At 26.8% G+C, this 20,324-nt stretch overlaps 1 protein-coding gene across 3 annotated transcripts; it reads right to left on the bottom strand.

Annotated features, from left to right (window-relative positions):
- Positions 1-87: 87 nt before the first annotated feature.
- On the bottom strand, positions 88-19,754 carry LOC113789032 (protein O-mannosyl-transferase TMTC3-like). Of its 3 annotated transcripts, none has more exons than XM_075821121.1 (11): positions 18,817-19,622; positions 16,410-17,121; positions 13,994-14,130; positions 13,704-13,914; positions 8,159-8,760; positions 3,029-3,858; positions 2,923-2,989; positions 2,182-2,472; positions 1,832-1,999; positions 1,327-1,717; positions 89-1,194 (listed from the first exon to the last, which is right to left on the bottom strand). In XM_075821121.1, exons 2-11 carry the CDS (start codon positions 17,019-17,021, stop codon positions 232-234), a joined length of 4,272 nt encoding a protein of 1,423 aa, XP_075677236.1. In that variant the 5' UTR covers positions 17,022-17,121; positions 18,817-19,622; the 3' UTR covers positions 89-231. The 3 variants fall into 3 exon arrangements, with proteins under 3 accessions (XP_075677235.1, XP_075677236.1, XP_075677237.1); XM_075821122.1 differs by having other exon boundaries at positions 2,923-2,980; XM_075821120.1 differs by having other exon boundaries at positions 88-1,194; positions 2,923-3,858; positions 18,817-19,754.
- Positions 19,755-20,324: the final 570 nt, after the last annotated feature.

The raw sequence follows: 20,324 nt of genomic DNA, 5'->3' as shown, positions 1-20,324 counted from the left end.
TTGCAATTTAAAAAAAAATCAAAACAAAAATAAACAACAACAATTTTAAACACAAACTTATTTAATCATAAAATCACATTTGAATTTGCTTTTGAAAATAATTTTCATTTTTTTTTTAAATACAAAAATATCATTTTGATGAGATCAATAAATAAATAAAATTTTAATTTAAAAAATAGATAAAAGGCTTTGGTTTTAGAGAATCATTTTCATTTTTTTTTGTTTTGCAAATTAAATAAAGCACATTTTGGTCATGTAATAATTTCCATAATGATGATGATAGTGGTTACGTAACATTTCTAAATCAGATACATTTTGACATTGTTGATCCATTCGATATTCATCATTTTCATTATTATTATCATCATAATCAGTATTATTAATATTATTATTGACTAAAGATTCGATAGATTTGGTTTTGGTTTGATTAAAATTTTTAATTTTCCATAGATATGTAATCTGTTCCTGTATGATTTGCCAATAATTTATCGATGATTTATCGTTTATTGATGATGATGATGATGATAAATATTGTAATAAATCTTCAAAACAATGAATCGATTTATCGATATTATTTTGTTTATGCCATAATACACAAAGATTATGTTTAGCTTGTATATTATTTGGATCGATACGATCCAAAATCAATTGATAATAATATCTAGCACGATCTAATTGTTGTAATTCTTCAGCATATAATTCGGCTAAAATAAACATTGAATTTATATGTTTTGGATTGATCAGCAAAACTCGTTGAAGATGATCGATTGCTTCTCGTAATTGTGCTGAATTTGTTAACATTGATTGTTGTTGTTGTTGACCAAGATTATTGGGCGTTGCTGTCGTTGGATTCATCTCCTTAACTAATAATAAAGCTAAATTATAGTGTGCTTCAGCAAATGATTCACGTTTTGCAATAGCTTTTTTAAATAAACGTTTTGCACGATTAAAATTTCTATTATTGATTGCCAATGTAGCCAGATTAAAATATATAGATTCATCATCTTTTCCAAGTCGTATTAAATGTTCTAAACGATCATAGGCAATATGTTTTAGTTGATCTAAATGTTCATCCTGTATAATACGTGCTGATGTCAGCAATGTATCCACATGATTTGGATTCATTGATAATATACGTTCAAAATAATTGAATGCTTCTTTTATTCGGCCTTGTTGATAATGTACCACACCTAACTGTGTTTGTTTGTTTGTTTGATATGTCCGGTGAAAAAAAATAGAAACAAGAACAAAAAAATAGAAATAAGAAAATCAATCTGGGAATTCCAATAAAAAAAACAATCATACGATTATAATCATACTACTTACATTATATAATTGATCCAATTGGATCGATGATAATACATCATCCGTACGATGATTATTACGATTACATTCATGATCACAAGATGTCGTTAATATTGTTATTGGATCTAATAGAAATTGTGTTTCAATCAATTTATCCTGTATTATTTTCAAATCATTTTGTCTTGTTGAATCAATTGATAATAATTCTGTTAAACGTATTAATAATGTTAAATATAATGGTGATAATGATAATTGATTATCGATTTCAATCATTGATTGTTGATTTTGTTGTTGTTGATCAAATTGTTTCAATGCATTTCGATAGATTTGTTCGGCCATTCGAGTATCATTAAAATGTTTATGATAAACATTACCAAGATTTAGATAGCTACGTAAATCTGTTGGTTCAATACTATAATAATAATCATTTTATTAAAATTAATTGTAATCAAATTAAATTGATTCATTAAAATAATTGGATAAAAATAAAACAAATGAATTTTGTTCAATTTTCTTTTTTGCTTACCTAATCGCTTTTCTATACAATTCGATAGCTATTTCAATGGAATTCGATTTTGTTTTTGTTTTAGTTGTTGTTATTGTTGTTTCATATAAACGTCCTAAATTATTCAATAGTTTTATATTACGTGGATTAACTTTGAGACCGGATTCATAGAGAACAAATTCATTTGTCCTAATTAATGAATTTGATAGAATCGAGAATAATAATAATGGAATCGAAATTTTTGTGGGAAAAAAATATATAGAGAAAACAAATTTTCCAAAATGAAAATTAATGAATAAAAATGAGAGGGAGAGAAAAAAAAATTGATCAATTAATCAGTCCAATTGTGACCACACACCAAATAAACATACCAATCATATGAACGTAAAAATGTTTTTGCCGAAAATATTATGATTAACATTATGGTTGCCATACGAATTGGATGAATTTTCCAATGTCGATTTCCCGGGTTATTCGTACACGAATAATAACCAGAATGTGTAGTAGTAGTAGTAGGTTGCCAACTATCATCATCACCATTTATAGCTGAAGATTTATGACAATATTGACAATCCAAAGTTCCAACAACGATATTATTATGGTGGTGGTGGTGGTCACATTTTGTTGACGATGTTCGTCCTCGTCGTCGTCGTAACAAACTACTATTATTTCCATTTGATTTCAGAAAGTTAAGAAAAATTTTTTATTCCATTCGAAAACATTTTGTTAAAAAAAAAAAAAAACATAAAGGTTCCACAATGATGATGATGATGGTGGTGGCGGTGATTTATTATTGAAGAATAAGGAGAGAGAAAAAAATATTGAAAAAAAAACAAAATTTAGAAACGAAACAAGAAATGAGAAATGATTCGTTTGGCAAAACAAAAAAAAAAATAGGGAGAAAAAATGAATGAATGAATGAATTCATCTGAAGAAATGAATCTTTCAAAGAAATAAAGTAAGTAAAAAAAAAATATCGAAAGAATCGAAAGGAGAATAAAAAAAAATTCTTTCGGAATAAATAAATCCATCCAGAATCTTTTTCTTTTCATTCATTCATTCATTCATTTCTTTACCAGAATTTTTCAACTATTTCAACTTAATATACTTACAATAATGATGACAACAATGATGATAATGTATTATTATTATTATTATTATTATTATTATTATTATTATTATTATTATTATTATTATTATTATTATTATTATTATTATCTGAAAATAATAATAATAATAATGATAAATAATCGATACCAAAACCGAATAATAATATAAAACCAATGGATGGTAAATAAAGTATACGTTCAGCTATAATAAATCCAACCGGAAATAAAATATTTGATACGGGTATGAATGGTATTATTGTTAATGATAATGATAATAATATCTTTATCATCATTATCATCGATTGATGTTGATCAAATTGGTTAATATTGTTCGGAAATGTCATCATCATTCTTATCATCATCATCATTGTTTTTGTTGTTTTTGATTTTGTTTTCAATTTCAAATTTTGATCAATAATATTATCATTATTATTATTACAGTAAAAGTGATTACAATATCCACCACTACCGCCACCATTATTATTTTCATCATCATCATTATCATCATTATCAATGATTTGATATGCCTTCAAGACATTACGATTTTTATATCGATTTCTTTGTTGTCGTAGTCGTTGTTGTTGTTGCTGTTGATGCTGTTGTTGTTGTTGTTGTTGTTGTCGTAATATAAATAGAATCCATTTATAAATGGAAATTATAATGATAATAAAACAAACAATAACCAATATTGTACGATAATAAATATTTGGATAATCATTATCATTATAATCAAAGGTGTTTGTAATATTAATATTATTATTATTAATATTCAAAGGATTATTATTGATCGATTGATAATCAATAAGATTTAATGATGAATGTGTCCAATCACAGCTTAAAAATTGTGGATAAAACATCATCCAATAATGATATAATATTAGATAACCATATGTTAGATGACGACTTGGCCATTGCATTCTGGATGCTGGATTATCAAATCTTTTCCAAAGAGAGGGAAAAAAAGGTCGGTTTTGAATTAGAGAAAAAAAATTAAAAATTGAAAACTTTCAACAAAACAAAAAAAAATGATAAATACATGTTTTATAGATAGGAAAAAGTAAAGCCAAATGAAAATTTGTGAATAAGATAAATGTATGAGACAAAATATTCTATAGAATGGTCGAAGGGAAAAAAAGCTCCATAAACTGAATGGAAAACAACGAAAAAAATTGGAATAATTCGAGGGGAAAATGATAATGTAAAATTATCATAAAAAAGTAATAATTCAATACGATGAAAACAAAAACAAAAATTCAGTTGAATGTGTGTAAACGAGATTTGAATAAATGAATGTTATATGAACATATAAAACGAAGAAAAATGGTCAATATTTTTTTTTTCTTTCACTTGGTAAATGATATTCGTTAGATTTTGTTGTCGTTTTGATCCATTTCATTTTATTTTTTTGATTTATCAACAACAAAAAATTGTGTAATGCATATGGTTTTTTCTTCCGTTGTGGTGCCTATTTTATTCATTATTTTTCCATTTATCTTGGTATATCATACAAAAAAAAAGCTTGCAAAAAAAATGAGAATCTGGTTTCCCTGCCGGATGACCTTATTTTTATTCTTGGTTTCTGACGCCGAAATCGGTAGAGAAAAAAAACCATCATTAGACATATGGCTGCACAGTATTTGGAATTTTCTTTGAAACCGGATAATTTTTGGAAAAAAATTGAATTTTCTGAAATGAAACTTTCCATTTCTACATAATTTTTCTTTCTTTTCTTGACAATCTCTCTGATAACCGAAAACAGACAGCAAATAATAAAAAAAATAACAACAACAAATAAAACATTTTTAAATTTAATTGATGTTTCATTTATAAAATGTGCATGGCAATGGTATCTACGAGAAAAAAAAATTTGTTTTACTTGAATACAGAACGACGACGGCGAAGAAGATGATAATGATGATGAAAATGATTGAAGATAAAAACACTTGATATATATCAGAATGAATGAATGAATAAAATTCTATTCGCATCACGAATCGTTCTCAATTGGGAATATTCCTATAGTATTCAGTAAAATAGTATGTGAGTATGAGGGTGTTTTATTCTAATTTATTATTCTTGTTTTTTTTGAAATGAAAGTAAGAATTTGTTTTTTTGGTTGTTTTGTTTCCACTGATATCACATTTCTTTTTTGAAAGAATTTCATTCGAAAAAAGAGAAGAAAATTACCAGGATTCTTTATCATTTTGTTTTATATTTGACATTTTTTTTCATTCTTATCATTAGTTATTTTTTTCCTTTCCTTTCACACTTATCATTTTAATTTTTACTAACTGACTAGAAAGAGAAAACCTTTATGAGAAACACATTTTTTTAAAGTATATAATTAAAGAATTTCACTTGCAGGAGATTTCAACGCTAGACATCAATTATGGTACGACTCAACAAATAACCGTCAAGGTAATCATCTCGCCGAAATAATAGACGAATTTGAGCTCATCATTCACAACAATAGACAACCAACATGCATAAGACCAAACGGCACTAGTATCATTGATCTTACTATCACCAACAGCAATGCGACAACTAACATCATAAACTGGAATATCTTACAACAGTCAAGCACCATTTTCGATCATACCTCTATTATTTTCACATTCAATTCCCAACATCAAATTCCAAACAAATTCATTCATTCAACTCGAAAATTCGACGAGGATAGAGCCGACTGGCAAAAGTTCAAAAACTGTTTCAACATGACAGTCGTCGATCAACTTAAAGAAAAAATTACACATGCAAACACCACCCAAGAACTAGATAGTTTAGCCTCCGAAGTAACGAAATTGGTCCAAGAAGCGGCCTACGCCTCAATACCAACAAAAAGACGCAACAACACAATGAAAAACAGCACACCTTGGTGGGATAAAAGTTTAAGACTAATGCAAATAACTGCCAGAAATCTTAGAAATCTTTATAATCATGAAAAAAATCCCATCATGAAACAAATTAGATTCAACGAATACAAAAAATACCGAAACAAATACGTCAATGCTATTCACCGGAAAAAACAGCAAAGCTGGAAGGACTTCCTTGAAGAAGCAAATTCAAACGATACTTGGGGAAATACTTATAAATTAATTAAATCTAAATTAAGTCCCAAAGCTTTCTCCCTACCAATTTTAGACGACATTCCTCCTCACCAACATGAGCAAACTTCGAAAAACATGCTTGACACCATATTCCCAGACGAATCAACTATCCAACACCATTCATCGCCATCGTCGGACATCATCCTTGATCAACACCAAATTATTATCACCCAGGAACTGGTAAAATCGATTATTGAAAATAGTAACAACAAAAAATCACCAGGTCCAGATTTCATCACCAACAAGATGCTCAAACAAATTAAAGACATCATCACACCAACGTTATCTTCATTATTTACTAAATGTATGGAATTGGGACACTTTCCCCTATGTTGGAAAGAAGCTTTTCTCGTAATTTTCCCAAAACCAAATAAAGAGGACTACAGTTCACCGAAAAACTATAGACCTATCAGCCTTCTTTCCAACATAGGCAAGACCTTTGAAAAAATAATCCAAATCTTCTTGCAAAACTATATGGCAACACATCATCTACTAAATGTAAACCAACATGGTTTCACTAGAAACAAATCAACTATTACAGCCTTATCTAACATCACAAAGGACATTTTACAAAATCGACAACACAAACTGACATCTGTACTTTCGATCGACTACACTGGAGCTTTTGATAACGCAAATTGGTATAAAATCACCAAAAACATGGACGAAATGCGTTTTCCGACACATTACACAAAAATTATCCAAAGTTTTTTATCCAATCGAAAAATCACGTTCCGTTACAACCAAATCACACAAACGAAAAACCTCACAAAGGGCTGCCCTCAGGGCAGTCCACTTTCGCCTATACTATGGAACATCGCGCTTAACCCTTTACTTAACTCTTTTATCATTGAAAACGCTTACATACATGCATACGCAGATGACATCACAATTATTTGTACAGGATCAGATACACGACAATTACACCATACACTACAAACATCCCTCACACTAATACACAACTGGTCAACACAAAATCATCTTGTCATTAATTCCAAGAAAACGAACATCATTCACTTTCATAAAAAAACGTTAGAAACACCAATTTTACTGAATAATGAACAAATTGAAATCGTAAACAAAGTTAAAATTCTTGGTCTTACTATGGAAAACCACACGCACAAAAATAAGATCAATTTCAACACACACATTCAAAATATTATAACAAAAACAATTAAAATCAAAAATACACTTTTCAATTTTTGCAAAAACACGTATGGAATTAATACACAAAAACGTAAGAATATGTATAAAGGCTTGATTCGACCAACACTCACATATGGTTCAGAAATCTGGATAGATCATATTACAAAAAAACAAATAAATAAACTCGAATCAACACAACATCAAATACTTAGAAACACAATCATGGCTTACAGAACTACATCAAAAGCTTGCACAACAACACTTACAAAAATTGAACCAATTTACATCAACATCAAAATTAAACAGATAAAATTCAAACACAAACACAATATACCTTTAGATTTTCCACTGGACATAACAATTACAGAATACATCCAAAATTTAAAACATGATTCTCTTTTATCAGCACACACACAAACAAATGATACATTCAAAAATTTTTTCCCTTCAATCCCTATCCCTAAATTTATCAATCCTGACTTTTACACAACACAATTTTACACAGGACACGGTCACTTTCAAAAGTACCTACACAGAATACAGAGATCAAATACAGACACTTGTACATGCACAAACAACACCCCACAAGATTCAATACATTTAATAATACAATGTCCACACTACACCAACATAAGACACGAATTACAATTACACAACATAATTTCACCAAATCAATTTGTACAAAATAAACAGACATACACAAAATTCAAATTACTTTGTAAACATATTTACACACATCTACACACACTTTCTTTTTAAATTTTAAAATTAATTTTAAAAATTTTTATTTGACGTGAATATCCGAAATTTCGGATAAACGTTTTTCAATAAATTGAATTGAATTGAATTGAATTAAAGAATTTCAAGTTTTAAATTTAAAATTTCTCTCTCTTAACTGTCTTTTTTACTTTTTCGATTGTTTGTTTTAGTTTAAAATGTTGTAAAATGTTTAAGAAAACGAGAATTGAATTAAATAAATATTTTACCTGTTAAATATTGGCAAAGAATAGCCCATCATTAAAAAACGTATATAAATTGTTCCAATAAATACAGTAGCTAATATGATTATTGTTTGTAATTTTGATCTAATCATAATAATCAACATTGATAATGATGATGATGACCCATAGTTTATTGATGATGATAATGATGATGATGATGACGTGAAAATGGATCGATATCGTCGTCGATGTTGTTGTTGTTGTTGATGACGATATTGTCGACGTTGTTGTTGTTGTTGTTGTTGTTGTTCAATTATCTTGTTATTATCATGATCATAATAATGATTATTATTATTATTATTATTATTATTGATGAATAAATGATTAATAGCTAAATATAACAATACAAATATTGCTTGTTCTTTACATAAAAAACCAAATAAAGCCATTAATATTGATAATAATCGATGATATTTATTAATAAACAATTGTAATAATGATGACCACCTTATAAATTGTGATTTATGTTTTACATTTTCATCATTATTATTATCAATATTTATAAATGGATTTAAATTCCATAATAATATTGATGATAGATAAAATATAGCGGATAATAATTCAGCACGACCAACTACTGAACAAACCTAAAATAAAATAAAATAAAATGAATGAAAAAATAAATACAAAGAATATTTAAATTTCTTCCCGATAATAATTGATTGTAATTACATAGGAAATGAATGGAAAAAAAATTATCAATATTCAATCTTTAATAATGACTTTTATACATGCAAAACGTAATCTCAAATGTAATAATTTAATGTAGGCGTATCTCAAAATGATAAAAAAAAAGTTCATTTGTAATATTTTTTGTTTTTTCTACAACTATAGAAATTCATAAATAACGTGATCGATAAATATCGTGATAAAAAAATGTGAAAAAATTCTTTCATTTATTCTGGGTTTTTTTTCACAAAAATTTTGTTTGTGAAAAATGATACGCACACACACACACACACATAAAACACATAAAGATAGAAAATGATCGTTTAAATCATTCTAGGCAATAAGGATTATGACATTTTCATGTTAAATGTTCATAAGTTTGTTTTTTGTTTTTCTGTTACTTTCTATGTTTCTAATACAATGAAAAATTTATATTGCTATTTAACCTTTATTCGAACGGAAACACATTACACATTACATTATGGTCATTTATTATGGCCATACCCAATACATTATTGAATGTCGATTATCTTGATGATGAAGGTGAAACAAAACAAAAAACCAAACAAACATACAAAACAAACGGTAGTGATGATGATAATTCCGGGAGAGGAAAATGAAACCAACCGAAACGGTTATGGTGTTTATTTTTTTTTTTTTTGCAGAAAGAATAAGAAATGAAATGAAATTAATTTTAATCAAACTAAACATTTTTTTGTTTCTTCTATGGTTTCTTTCATTTCTGGTCGTTTGAAAATGCCAAACTGAAGGGAAAAAAAGGAAAAATAAATAAATGTGAATCCAGGACTTGAATGGAGAAAACAAATACACCATGGTCATTCATTCATTTTTTTCGGGGTTTTTTTCCATATACCGAATATCATTTATCGGGAATGAATGAAAGAAAAAAAACAGAGAATTCAGAGATTCAATGAAAAAACAACAAGAAGAAAAAAAAGAATATTTCATTTAGACATGTGACAGGCCAGTTATCCATTGTTAATTCCAGAATTTCTGAAACCAAAACCAAAATAAAAAATAAAAAAATAATCATCGCACACACACACACAAACATAAATATCATCAATAAAACTTTTTTTTCTCGTTCAGATCTCATTTATTTCGAGAGAAAAACAAAAACAAAATCAAAAAACGTGACATTCGATACCGACTGTTTGTTTTGTTTTGTTTTTGGTTTCGTACGGGTATTCACAGTTTTCACGTATTCTTTTCCGGTTTAAGTTTTCTTTCATTTATTATGGACATTTATCAAACGTATACAGACACACACTTATTCAAATAACGCATCATCAATTTTTTTTTTGTCTGCAGATAACAATGGAGAAAATATGAAGAAGAAAAACAATGTCTCTTCTTCGCAAACAAAAAAAGAATATTTGATAATAATTATCATTCGGTTACCGACATAAATGAATGGAAGAAAATATACCAGAAAGATTTTTTTTTGACATTCAATGAAATTGCACAATATTGCAGATATTGTCAACATCATTTTCGAATGAATATTTGAATATTTTGAAAAGAAAATTATAATGAAAATAAAAATATTCATTTACATTTCATCATCATTATCATCATCATCAAACTGTCATCTTAATTATTATAATTTTGTTATTTAAAAATATAATGAAATTGATTCTCATGTTTAAAAGTGTGTACCAAACACCATCATTATTATTATTATGATTATTATCCAACCTATGTCAACATTTACATAATTTTTATGTTTGATAATAATTGTAAATTGTAATTTAATATGGTTCATATGATGAAATTTTATCATCATCAAATGGATTCTTGGTGTGTCAATATATAGTTTTTTTTTCTTTCTCGCTCGTTGAGTTCCTTTGTGTAAAAAAATGATATGATATGAAAGAATAATAAATGAAAAAACCCCACTTTTTTTCTGTTGACAATCATAATAACAGACACATTTCAAATATGATTATAATTATAATTATAACCGAAAATTATAATATTTTAATAAAATAAACAGCACACACACTATCCATTTACAAACTATCATCATCATATGATGTTTTCCTTTTTTGGTTCTTCAAATAATAATAGTATGAGTGGAGCTGAAAACTTCATTTTTTTCGAAGAAGATGAGAAAAAATCTTTGGTAAATGGAAACCGCTAACGAAATTTGATTTTCTTTTTTTTCAATTTTTTATTGATTATGATATTTTTTTCATTTTACTAAATAAATGGAACAATGGTTGTAAATAACAACAACAAAAAAGATTTGAAATTAAACAAAACACACTTGACAATAATGAAAGAAAAAAGTAAAGCAAAACGGTAAATAATCAAAAGAAAAAAAGAAAAAAAGATTCTTCTTCACATTCAATTCAATTCAATTTTCCTTTATTCTGTCATGATTCTTTAACCATTTATTCTTTTACAATATTATGGTTGATGGGATCATATCTCAGATTATGATAATAATAATAATAATAATAATCATGTTTTGTTTGAAAGAAACATACAAGAGAAAAAGAGTAAAAGAAAGAGAGCCGAAAAAGCCACAAACACACACACACAATAGGATTTTCTTCGGGTATTCGTTTTTTTTCTTTCTTTCGTAAGTTTCGGTTTCTGTTATTATCATTATTATAATTTATGAATGATGATGATAATGATATTATCATTTTCTTTGTTGTTGTTGCCTCTCTATGCCTTTTGCACTCTCTTGTTTCTTGATCAAAAGAAAAAGAGAAAAAAAATTCTCATTGTGTTTTGGCCCGGAATATTTTTCATAAATTTATTTTTTTTTCATTCTTTTTTTTTCATCACTATCCAAATACAAAAGGGAAAAGAATCCTGGCACGAATGAAAAACAGCGAGTGAATGAAAAAGTGTTTGAATTTGGATTTTTTTTGCTTTCGTTATTTGATTATTATTATTATGATGATTAAGCGGTGAATGTAACGGAACAAAAAAAAAGGATGGGAATTTTTTTTTCATCCAACTCAGATTCTCTATTGTCATTCAGTCAATGAATGAATGAATGAATGAATGACGTTGGTATCGTTGAAACTTTTAATTAAAATTTTAATTTTCTTCAACAATACACACACATAGACATGAATAAACCAAACTCATTCATTCAATTTTTAATCAATCAATGAATTGATTATTCACCATAAAGATATTTTGTATTGACATAATGATAATGAAAAAAAGCCAACAATAACAGCAGAAATTGACAACAGAATATTCTTTTCATTCATTCAATTCAATATATTCAGTTGTGAGTTACAAGATTGAACCGGTAAATTTTTTTCTTTTTTTTTTTGACTTTTTTTCAATGTTGTACAGCCCAACTATTATTTAATGATAATGATGATCATCATCATCATTATAATCAAACAAGATTTTTTTTTCTCCTGTTTTTTGGGCGAAAACGAAATAAAACGAAAACGAAGAAAAAGTAAATTTCCTTATAATGATGATTGTCAAGGTTTTTGTTGAGGTTGATAAATCCAAAATTTTTTTCCAGTTTATTGTCGTTTTTCCATTTCACTCATTCGTCAAACTTATGAATTGAAATTAATGAATTTTTTTTTGTGGAATGGAAAAACAAAAACAAAAAATATGTTCCATGACACTCTCTATTGAAAAGTTCATTTCCATTCGTATTTCTGGTTTCGATTCTTATTTTTGCTTCTTCTGTTGATATTGTGAACGATATTTTGTCAAATGTGAATGATATTTTCTCTCAATTTATCTCTCTCTCTCTCTCTCTCTCTCTCTCTCTCTCTCTCTCTCTCTCTCTCTAGTGCCATTCTTGGATCATTCCATTTCTGATTACATCACACTGTTTCTGTCTATTTGCACATCATTCAAAACAAAAACAAAAACAAAAACACAACCAAACGATGCTAATAATAATGATGAAGAGGAAAACAAAATTTTTTTTTCATCCATCCATCTAAAAGTATAATTTTGTTTTGTTTTGTTTGTTTTTTTCAGTACTTGCTAAATCAACTGATCATTCAATGAAAACTGTATGTTCGTTGAACAAAAAATTTTCTATTTTCAATTCTAATTGTACAATAATGATTATAATTATGAAAATAAATATCAAATTTCGAACAAATAAATGAATGATGAACACTTTTTTTCCACTTTTTATTTAATCAATAATCGAATTACTAATGAATATTACCATCATCATCATCATCATCAATAAATTTGAATTTTTAAAAGGCGATAAAAGAAAATGGTGAAATTTTTTTCTTCTTTTTGGTTTCTGTTGCATTCATTTCCTTTCCACAAAAAAAAAAACGATCACATTCCGTTGTTGCAGGAACCAAAAATTGCTAATTTTGTTTCTCACATTCATTTCCTATTTTCCTTTTTTTTGCTTGTCTTTTTTCTCACTATCCAATAGAATGATTAATGATTGATTTTGCTTTTTTCACCACCAGAACTCAATTTACGATCCATTTGTTTTGTTTTTTCTTTGGGAATCATTCATTGATTATGATGATTAGAATCAATCGATTTACATGTTATAAACTCGACAGTATCGAGAGAGAGAGAGGAAAAAAATTGATTTCTTTTTTTTCGACAGAAAAATCAAAGATGAATTTGCTTTTTACCGCGAAAAATTTCCCAAAAAAAGCTAATTATCATCATCGTAGCATCAAATTTTTTTTTGTCTTGTTAGATAATTAATAATGAAAACAATGAACATTGAATTTTTTCTTTCTTTTTTTTTTAATGAAAATAATGAATAAATAGATAAATAAACTAATTCATAATGATCGAAATTGATTGATCGACAAACGAAAAAAACAAAAAAAACGAAAAAACAAAACAAAAAACTTACACAATCAGTGTGTATAGGATGTACGGCAAACAATGCAGCCATTATGAATGGTGTTGATTGTATCCACGATGTTGTTGTTGTTGTTGTTTTGGTTGTTGTTGTCATCATTGTTGCTGTTGATGGTGGTGTTGATAATGATGAGATTGATGATGTTTTATCACCGGATACAGAAAAATTTGTAAATTTTAATCGATAAAACCATTGACATAACCTTGATTATTTATGATAATGATTAATAGATGACAATGTTTTATTTGTTATCAGCAAAAATCAATCAATAAAAAACTTACCGATAGAATAGAATAGTGACCAAATAATGTAATAAAATATTAATCAAATGATAACCAAATGGATTTAATTGATGTATAAAATAATTTAAACGAAATGTTAATATTGTTAATGGACGATAACTTTTATGGCTTAATTTCTAAATATAAAATCAGAGAAGAAACAAAAATTTCATTAGAACCTGATTGAATTGGATTGAATGAAAGAGAAAACAAGAAAGAAATGTGTCTTATGTTTGAAAAGAAATAAGTTTCAAATTACGTAAAAATCCGATATGGATAAAGAGAGAGAGAGAGAGAGATAAAGAAAAATTACGATGATAAAACATTGATCTTTGAATAACAACAACAAAAACTTTGAACACAAAACAATCATTTTTATCATAATCATCATCATCATTATTTTCTTGTAGTAAATATATAGACGATGTAATAAATGAGTCTGAACCAAAACAAGAATAATAATAATAATAATAATGATTCCCCGAAGAAAGAATCGTTATTGTTGTTGTTTTTTGTTGTTGTTGTTGGCTATTTATGGTTGAAAAAAAAATTTCCCAGCTAAGAATAATATAAACAAAAATGAAAATCATTTTAATAATAATAACAACAACAAAGTGAACGGAACTTTATGTTTTTTTTCAAAACGAAGAAATAAATTATCAAAAAAAAGGATGCTTATTTTTTGTTGTTGTTGTTGTTGGTTGTTTTCAAGAAAAAATATACGTAAAGATGGTAATATTGTTTTGTTTTGTTTTTTGATTATAATCCGGCATTTGTGTTTATGTACGGTAATAACCGGTTGATTATTATACTATGGAATTAAAGAGATAAAGTTGGAAATTCTGTTTTTTTTTATTTCAAGGAAAACTTTTCATCTTTTCCTCGGAAAAAGAAACTTTCCTTGAATTTGGTCATCATTGATTATGAAAAATATCAATTTTTCAAAATGTCAATAATGATGATGATAACGGAACATCAAAGTAAAAGTCAAATTGATCATGTAGTTTTTTTTCTTGAAACCAAACAAACAAACAAAAAAAAAAATTCGTTGACTTGGTTTGTTTCAAAAAGAAATTCCTTTTCATAGAAACTTTATTTTCGTGATAATTTGTCATAACTTTTTTTTTCTTCATCTTTTTTTTTTTTTTTGGTTCCTATTTACACAAACAACATTGTCTCACATTGTTTGGAGTTGGTAGTAATGTTTCAAGTTTCAATGTCCTTATTCTACAATTGTATGTGACGTAAAACATCTATCATTAGAGACACGATGCTATTAATGAAATAAATGTTATGTGCAAATATACAAATATGCAAATATGTAAATTAAAGTTTTTTATAATAAAAAATCTTAGTTTCAAATTGAAACTTAAACTTTTTCTTTCTTTTTTTGCTTCAAATAGAATCCAATTTGGAAAGAAAAGGAAAGAGATTCTTTAGTCCATTCCACTCAAAATGGAATTTTCATTTAAAAAAAATTTTAAATTTTTGTTTATGTTTACAACAAATAATGGTAATAAAAAAAAAGTTTTATTGAAAACAAACAAACAAAACAAAACATTCAAGATTGATTGTGATAATGTTATCAACATCATTAAAGTTTCAAATGAAAATATCAATCACTATAAATGTCAATTTCAATTTAGCATTCATTTTCTTTCTTTCTTTCTTTTTTTTTCACTTATTCAAATAAACCAGAATAAGATGTATAAGTAAAGAAAAAAATGAAAAATTTTTCACTTTTCTTTGTGAATTTTCGAAAGAAGAGAATTTTTATTTAGCTTTTTTTTTTGGTAACAAGAATAACAAGAAAAAAGGGGAAAATTTCCCAAGAAAGAAATAGATTTTTTTGTTTTGTTTTGTTTTAAAAATAGAAAATTTCCCAAACAAACACACAAAATTGAAATGGATTTTTATTTCCTTTTTTTTTCGTTTGATGACAACAATAATCGTAAATAACAATTTTGACTTTATGCTAAATTAAATTCAATTCTGTCTTACGATCTTTGTTGTTTTGTTTCAATTTTCAATGAAAGAAAAAACGGAAATTTCTTATTGAACCAAAACAAAAGAATAAACTAACCGATATAAATAGTAGATTTCTGATTGAGTTTTTTTTCTTTCTCGCTTTTATAAAATGCTGTATTTTTTGTTTTGAAAATCAATCTGAATAAAAAGAATTTTACTTCATTGGAACAAAATAAAAAGCAAGCAAACAAATAAAATGAATTGAAATTGAAATTGAAAAAAATAACTAAATTCAAGTTTAGATTACAGTTTGATTACTTAAAAAAAAACTTTGACTAATGTAACCAAAGTGAATTCGACACACACACACACATGAATGTGAATTTTTGAAATTCTGGATTCTTGAACGAAAAAAGTTGACAAAGAAAACAAAAAAGTTGAACCATACCGATTTTAATGGCATTCCCCAATAATCATTTGACCATAATTGTAACCATGATGTTTCTTCTGATTTTATATCATTATTCTGTATAATTGTTGGACGATCATCAAATACAAGTTCAGCATTAAATATTGGCCAATATGAACCAATAATTAATATAAACAATAAAATTGATGGACGAAAAATTTGTTTAATAAAAAATTTAACAAAGTTATTATTGATCATCACATTATTTGAAAATTGATAAAATTTTTCAATTATATTCATTGAAATTGTTTGCTGATGTATGGATGATGATGATGATGATGATTGACATTGACATTGATAACCAAATAAATTATGAAAAAAATGTCCAAAATGATCACAGGCTATTGGATGATGATATTTTAAATTATTCGATTCGGTTGATATCATTGTTGATTCGGATGCAGATGATGACGATGATGATGAAGAAGTTGATGTTGACATACGATGACAAGAATTATATAATAATAATAAACAGCTATTATAAAGCCTACGGTGATTATTATTATGATAATTATTATATTGATGATGAAAATTTGGACCAATAGCAGAGAATATTATTGTTGATGAAAGAAAATCACTTGATGGAAACATGATGATTATTCAAATGTTTCGTTGATAGGACGTCAACGATAACCCAAAAATACGGAATCAATTTTCTTATTTTCTGGTTGAAAAAAGATGAATTTTGAATCTAAATGTTTGGGGAAAGAAAAATGAATTAGAAAATTGATATTTTGAGTCAATAAATAAGATGAGTAAAAGATGTTCTTACTACATCAACCTAAAGTAAGAAAAAAAGAAATAAAATTCAATTTTTTTTCAACTAAATACATTTCCTCTAAAGAGAGGGGTGGAAGTAGAAGTAGATTTTACCGAAATGTTGTTTTTTTTTCTAATTCGTGATTCTACATTCAGTGAATTTCGGAATGAAATGAAACGTAACCGTTTTTTTTTCTTCAATGATTGAATTTTTTATTTCTCTCTCTCTCTCTCTCTCTCTCTCTCTCTCTCTCTCTCTCTCTCTCTCTCCCTTTTTCGGAATCGGTAGAAAATAAATCCATTGAATTATATAACTTTTGGTTGGAAATTTTTTTTTCCAATGAAATTAAATGTACAACACAGAGTAGGTACAATACACCAAAACAATTACTAAGAGTTTCAAAATGGTCGATACTGTAGAACATTTTTAATGGCTTATATGAAGTAATAGAAATGGAAAAGAGAAAATCTCATCATTTGCTCATTACATTAGGCATCTATTTTTTTTTTGTTGAAAATGTTTGTAATTCTTTTCCATGATTTCTACAAATGACTATTCAATGGATTCTTTATTACTGTTTAGCAAGCAAGCAAGCAAAAAAACATACACCAAACACTGTAAATTGAAATGGGATAAAAAAAAGATGAATTTTTTTTTGAAGGAAAAGAAAAAATTCATTTCCATTTTAGATATCATTAGTCTATTAATTAATTAAGATTAAAATTTTATTTGATTTGAAAAATTATTCGGAATTCTGTATAATTCTGGGAAATTTTTATTTTAAAAGCCTTGATAAAATAATTGGTTATCGATGGAAAAATTTTCCGAAAATGTTGATCCGATGAAAAATTATTCTTGCTGTTTGTTTTTTCTGTAAATTTTCCCAGAAGTCTGAACTAATTTATTAATTATTCTCATGTAAAACAATTATTATAATTATATTGAAAGCAATTTTCAGTTTATTTCAATTGGCTAACATTTTCATTATTTTTTTTTTGTCTCTTTAACATGGATGCTATGGTAATAAATCAAATGAATTTGAATGAAAGAAAAGAAAAATTTCATTAAAAATTCCATAGTCGAACACGAGTTACACGCGTTGAATGAGAAAAAAAAACCATAATCGAAAAACATAAATCAATTACATCGTATAATATGAGGCTATGAAAATTTTTCTCTGCATGGGAAAAGTGATCAAAAAAAAAAAATGCAATCAATCAACAAATAAACCAAACAAGCGAGGAAAAAAAGTGTGAATATAATAATAATTTCGAAATGAAAATGTAACCATGGTTAATAATGGTTGTGGAATTCAATTATGAAATTTTTTCTTATTTTTTGTTCAGTCATTTCGTTAATTTAAAAACTTTTTCTTCTTTTCTTCATCTCTCTCTCTTTTTTCGATTACATTATTAAATTTGAACATAGTTTGTTGTTGTTGTTGTTATGTCTGGACAAGAAGAGAGAGAGAGAGAGAGAGAGAGAGAGAGAGAGAGAGAGAGAGAGAGAGAGAGAGAGAATTTTTTTCATTTCGAAATTGAACCAAAATTTAAAAAAAAAACTTAAATTTTTAAGCGAAAAAAAAATTTAATTTAATAAAATTATTAAACTCCCCCCCATAAATACCTTTTTGTTGTTGTGGATCGTGAGAGAAAAAAGTTTTTAATTTTTAATCAGTGAGCGAAGAGAAAATTCAATTATTTTAAATTTCTTTTCAAAAAAAAAGAAATGAAATTCTGTAAATATCAACCAAACACGCACGCACACATACACATCAAAACACAGAATCAAAAAAAGCAAAATTTGATGAATAATAGGAAATTCCGAAGAAAAAAATTGATTAATTTGCGAATTGATATTTGGATTTCGATGAAAATCAGTTTGACTAGAATGACTGGATATGAATGACAGGTATTGAAAGCGAGAATATTCTCTCAACATTATCATCATCATCATCATCATCAAGTTTCAAAGTTCCAACACCATTATTGATGATGATGGAATGAGAAGAGAGTGTAGAAGGAAAAAATCGTCTGTTGGTATCATAGCATCATCACTTTTTCATTTCTTCTATAGTTCTTCTAAAATTCACCATCAAATCATTTCTTCGTCGAATATTTGAAAATGATGTTAGCAACAATGAATGTTGAATGTCGAATGGTTGGAACACTATTTTATCATTACAAACACACACACGAATGAACGAATGAACGAAAAAAAAATGAAAACCAATAAATGACGTGCGCGCAAATTTTTTTTCTTCAAATTCTTTCTTCTTCCTTTCGACTATTTTTCATATTACATAGCATCCACCATACAACTAATATAGCAAAAAAACATTAAACTAAACCGACAAATCTAGATCGTAGACTAAAGTGACTAAATAAATCGACTTGTATATCTTTGTATGTATGTTTGTTTGGCGTTTTATTTCATTTGTTCCAGCAGCAATAACAACAACAACAACAGCAGAAACCATTGAAGTTATTTTGCTGATTTAAAAAAAAATTCTATAACAACCAAATCATGAAATGGAATATGTTTGTTAGTTGAAAGTGAAATGAGAATGAATGATTTGCAGAAGCAGCATTTTTTTTCGTATCTTTTTTTGGAACAAAATAAAAATGAAATAAAACAAAACAGAAAAAATGTTTAGTAATTGTGTAGTTTTGTTTGTATTTCATCATTTTTATCCATTACAACCACCACCACCACCACCATAACCACCACTATCACCACTTTTATACATTCATCAACATCCATGGAATAATCATAAGTCCTAGCATATTTTTGCTATATAAAAACACACAAAACCGACCATACATCATATATAATTTGTTTGTAGAGAATTTTTTTTTTTTTTTTTTTGAATAAAAAAAACAAAACTTGGAATCTCATATGGACATAAAAGGATTTTATCATCATCATCATATTCTGATCATAAATATTTTAAAATATTTATTTTGTTGGTTGGATGAAAAACAAATTGAATTTTCATTTTTGCAAAAAAAAAAAGAGAGAGAGGGAGAGAATATTCCCTGACAAACAGATTGATTGAACTATGAATGAAATGAAGAAATATTATAATGTAAAAAAAGATAAGAATATTAGAATCCTGAAAAAAATTCTTTGAA

Source organism: Dermatophagoides pteronyssinus, unplaced genomic scaffold (assembly GCF_027571235.1).
Source record: "Dermatophagoides pteronyssinus isolate colony J.1.1.1.1 unplaced genomic scaffold, Derpt_VIB-CSIC_2022.12 sq0008, whole genome shotgun sequence".
NCBI lineage: Eukaryota > Metazoa > Arthropoda > Arachnida > Sarcoptiformes > Pyroglyphidae > Dermatophagoides > Dermatophagoides pteronyssinus.
Note: the sequence above shows the minus strand (reverse complement) of the source record. Positions and strands in the feature narration are given on the sequence as shown.